The sequence below is a fragment of the Papilio polytes genome, unplaced genomic scaffold (assembly GCF_000836215.1).
Source record: "Papilio polytes unplaced genomic scaffold, Ppol_1.0 DF823923.1, whole genome shotgun sequence".
In the NCBI taxonomy this organism is placed as follows: domain Eukaryota; kingdom Metazoa; phylum Arthropoda; class Insecta; order Lepidoptera; family Papilionidae; genus Papilio; species Papilio polytes.
In genome coordinates, this window is record NW_013525281.1 from 7,295,446 (window position 1) to 7,300,586 (window position 5,141).

General features: G+C 38.8%; 1 protein-coding gene across 1 annotated transcript; it reads right to left on the reverse strand.

Moving 5' to 3' along the window:
• Positions 1-3,723: 3,723 nt before the first annotated feature.
• Positions 3,724-5,135, reverse strand: LOC106102276 (esterase E4-like). The gene is made up of 2 exons (XM_013281702.1): positions 4,584-5,135; positions 3,724-4,506 (listed from the first exon to the last, which is right to left on the reverse strand). The coding sequence occupies exons 1-2, from the start codon at positions 5,066-5,068 to the stop codon at positions 4,341-4,343; spliced, it is 651 nt and encodes a 216-aa protein (XP_013137156.1). The 5' UTR covers positions 5,069-5,135; the 3' UTR covers positions 3,724-4,340.
• Between the last annotated feature and the right edge of the window lie 6 nt (positions 5,136-5,141).

The window sequence follows — 5,141 nt, forward strand, 5'->3', positions numbered from 1 at the left end:
TAATCTGTCAGTAGACGTGTACTGAGAATCTCCATCATATTCCCCCTCCCCCTCCCCCACCCCTTCACCCGACTTGTTTGATTTCAGATACGTTTCATGAACTGACTTTCGATCCCTTGACGACGACTCTCTCAGAATCTGATAGCAAAGCGATACCGCTAACATGTCAATGAAGCAATTAATATTAACGTATACACGTTACTGTTTGTTAAAACATGTCGTGGATAATTATCGTATGAGTTTTAGCTCCAGCAAACAATTGTAACCGTTTCATGCAATCGACGACAGACGGACAAGATATTTTGACCTACTAACACAATACCTTTGAACTGTCTGCTACTAAAAACCGTCACCCTCATTAATATAATCACACATAATTCATTAAAGACTATAAATAATAAACCCGACTTCAAGGAACCACAGAAACGTCTAGAAAGTTTCACATGTTAACATAGACACAAAACAAAGAAATAATTTGAACATTTCTTTGAATATTGACGCCGTTCACGATTTCTCGTGAGTAGCGAGGCCGGTGACCTGGGGACCCGAATGCGCTAGGTCCAAACATACTGACGATTGTTCTAACTTGTTTACTTTTTTTGTTAGTTTCCAGTATGTTTTGGTATGCGAGAGCTTGGCAGGCAAAAAAATACGATGCGTTGGAATGGTTGTCGGTACACGCGCCGGGAAACTGCGGCTCCCGAACGAAAACAAAATAAAAAAAGAATTGTTTATCTAGTTCAGTAGAGCAGAAGGTTCTTGGAAACATCACTATTTCAGCGAATGTTTTTAAAATATAATTAATTCCAGTTATACATTTTAAAAGTAATACTCGTATTATAAATCTGTCCTTATCGACATTCTTATCGAAAGGTCCACGAATTCGTAATCCACGATTTCGCGGTAAAGAGTTATTCGCTCCTTCATACAAGTCCCTGGAATTTGAGTTCATAATCGGGTTTAGTGAAGAGACCAGATCATCGACCCGTCGTCTGTGATGATTACATTGCGCAAAGTTAGATGTAATCCCTAAATAAGTGACTTCTACTAAAGTTTTGCAATTATTATTGTTCCTAATTCTTCTGAATTCTTTGAAGTCCCAATATTCTGTAGTTTTATTGAAACTTTGGTTATCTGGTACGGATCATTAAGAACGCCCAAATGAAACCTAATTCTGCCTGATTTTAAATAATAGCAATTTTCTTTAGTTATAGAAGTACTATTATTACAGGCGTGATCAAAATTTTTACCCCAAGAACCATTTTATCAAATTCGACAATTCTTAGATGATTACCATTTCGTAGACATAACCGGTGGGTAAGCAGATAGCCGGCGCGGCGACCCCGCATTACTCTACGCCGGCATATCGACAGAGTCGCAACTTACCGGCTATCATATTGTAATATTTATTGGCCGGCGGCGCATTACCCGCAGGTAGATAAGGTGACTAATGTGGGTCGAACGAGGGACATTTCTGCACGTGCTCACCTTGGACCTTGGTACAAGTTCAGCAACGACGATTGCTAATTGTGATATCTACAATCTTACATCCTGTTGTAAACTAAATAATCGTTGTCAGTCTACAAAACTGATAATTATTAGAACTGTATCGTAGCCCGCGTTAATAAATTCCAAAATAAATACCTACTTTTATTCGATTTGAATGATAACGTAAACACTAAATATGTTATCTTTGAAATATATTTTTATATTGTCAGCGTTTACGCTAGTGCTTGTAACGTGCGCCTACTGCCGCGGTCAGGCGGCGGTCAATTCGACCCTTTGGTCAGATTTGTTGGCGGTCACTTAGGTTATTGTCGGTTGATAAATCCCGAAGCCAGTTTTTAGTTTATCGTTGGGAGCGGGTTGAGTCTCGGCCCGGCCATTTGTCTCAGCTTTAAACTATTAATGGTCAGCTGCGGTCCGCCGCCGCATTAGCGAGATGACCGGCCCGGGGCTAATGGCCGATGGCCTCCGCAGTTAAGCAAATCTATGATGATGTCCTTACCCTGACCACTGTGTCATCAATGTAGTCATTTAAAAGAAAATGCGACACTATTATAAGGGTTGCGAAGCGAGCGGCACTTACGTAGGTGCACCATTTACGCGTAGAATGACGTAAACCCGTATAGGATCTGCCAGCAGTAGCAAAGTAGCGTCTCATAAACGCGCACATGGTGGGGCCATAGCTCCGGCGGGCGGCGGGCGGCGGGCGGTGTGTCAGCGGCCGATAACACCGGCTTATGGTAAACAGAGTGCGGCGCAGCTTACGGGATATTCCACGCTTGGATTTACGGCGTTTTAAGGATTTTTCGTCGCATTTCGACGGCTTTTATGCGACTATGCTGTTAATCTTTATTGAAAGTGCGGATTATTTTAATTTTTTACTCTTGAATATAGCACGAAACTACCGTCAACAGTTTTCATATAGTTTTTGTCGTCTTTACGAATATTGGTATTGTGTGGTTTTAAACGATAAGTTATTCAGAATACAATTCCAGTAATAATTTGAATAGTTAGTCATTTTGGTAATTCTAATTTAAAAATGAAAATATGTTTAAAATGGCTGTGAAGCATCACTTCTCCTGTAAATTCATATTCTGTTAGCGTCCCCCTTTAACTTCATCTAAGCGCCATCTAGTCGCACTTCAGGACACTAATGCCGGCAAACTCATTATGTCTGTCATTTCGAAAGCAATTTTTTAATTATTAACTTGCATGTAATATGACTATAATTATAACGTAAATAACATTATAAGAAATGTTAATTATCATATATGTGTTAATAAAACAGTAAGTATGTATTTACATTGTAGGTATTAAAATAGCGACTATTGCTAGAGTTAACAGAATTATTGCGCGCTCTCTTGAACGTTCATCAAAATCATAATATATAATATGTTACATATGAAAAATAAGTACAAATTAATAAAAACCAATAAAGATCATTAAAAATATTAATTTTATGTAGGTACTAAAGTGTTATAATTCCTAATCTGCTTTGCGTAATTATTTGTCTGTCGGATATTTTTTCAATGTTATTTATATAAACAGTTACTATTTACCGGACAGCTTAGCCCAGAAACCGTTGGTCCGGCTCTGCGGGGCAGGGCAAGGAGCTGCGGGGAGCGGCGGCGCGAGATTAGCGGCCATTCATTCGGCCGCTTTCGTTCACTCGGTCGCCGCTACCATTCACTCGGAGACTTAATAAGGAGAGGTCGGTAAGCGGCTTAGTTTCGGCAAATACCGGAAATTTGGTTCCCGAATGAATGGAACGGTTTCAGAGGAACGGTTTAAGGCCAATATCGGCTTCCTTGGACCGATTTAATCCTTCACAGAAAAAACACTTTGTATTTAGGCCGTAGCTTACGTTCTGGTGGACGTTTTTTCTCAAAATATATTAACGTTTTCCCACCTAAGAGTTTTCATTTTCATGCATTAAGTTTTCTGAGGACATTTCGTAAAGATAAACATAATTTAGTCATGATACAAGATATATCATTTATAAGTAAATGTGCTTAGTCTAGTCTGTTTATCTGTGAATGTGTCATTTTTGTTAAATAAATGTAAAAAAAAATGTCCAATCGCTCATTGTTATAAAATGTCATGAAATAACTAATTTTGCTATCGTGTAATTAATGACTTTGATGTTTGATAAAAATATTATAAATGAAAAACAATTACGTCTCTATTTCTTTTATTTTTCGCATCATCTCATCTCTGACAATGATGACTCGCACAGTCGACACAAAGTTCAAACCCGACGTCATGAAAAGTAACTTCACAGATACATATTTGAAAAAAATCTAAAAAAAACACCAACACTATACCTAACCCTGTAGCGCTTAGCAACTTCAGAAAATAAATTATGTACTCATATATTTGAAGAAGGAATTTGAGGTTTTATTAAATAAATATTCAAAACATAAAAACAAATCTGCAAAAGCGCAGCCAACAAAAACTTATAGTATAAATCTCAACCAGACATACTCTTTAGGTTATAAACGTTTTACTTACGTAATAATTATATACAGTACAAGAAACAAAACACAGAAACCAATTAGTAACTACACTTGTTAATTCTATCAATTAAACATTAACGATAAAAAAGAATGACCTTAAGCCAGCAACACACGTTCAGTTTTATCTGAACAGTCCAATAATTCAGCTAAATCTAGAGAACTGGTTAGTTCTCAGTTTTACCTACACACGTCAGATTTATCTGAAAGATGTTCAGATAAAAACTGTCAGATAAAATTAAACGTGTGTAGCAGGCTATACACATCTGAAGTTAACATAGTTTTATATTACTATAAGTAAAAGGAATTTATCTAAATATGTTATGGTTTTTTTCTCCTATATTTACTATAAACATTTTTCCAGAACTTGAGTGTATCTGTGTAGCGCAGCGGCGTCATGCGGAGCTCCTCTGAGATGAGTAGCGCTTGCGGGTCCGCTCCGCTTGCAGCCGACCAGCGCAGCGGTTCCGATGCCGGCGTCGGATCTCTGCAACATAACATTTATTAAATAATCTTAATAAATACCTGGTTTATTAAAAGTAATTCGTCAAATGATGTACTCACCCATATTTAGCGAAATTGGTCCACAGCGTGGTCATAGTGTCTATCATATTGTTTTCAAACAGCGCGGGCACCACGCCCTGGCTGAACAAGTAGAAAAGGTCGTCAGCATGCGACGCCCCCGGAGCGCTCCGGTACGGCTCCCCGGAAAAATACTTCGCTAAATTTCGGTTCCCGCTGTACCCGAATATGTAACTGTAAACCGGCCTGTCGTTCGTTGTCACTAAATACTCAGTTTCCTCAATAACCGAGTTAACGAAATAAGCCTCGCCCTGGAACTTTGCAATTTGCAGCAATGTCTCCTGAGATATTTTCTCGTCCCCAAAGTACAGTCTTTGTAACTGCGCAGCCACACGCCTCCTCTCCGCCTCCGTGGGAAAGGACAAGTCTTTGGGTAACGATTTCTCAACTTTTATCTTAGGTATCGTCGTATCGTTTTCCATACCTGCAAATAAGTACCCCTCCTCAGAGTTAAACCCGATAATCATCGGAACTTTGTTATAATCGCCTCTCCTATATATATCATACGGGTACTCCGTTAGGAATGGCTCGACACCCTCT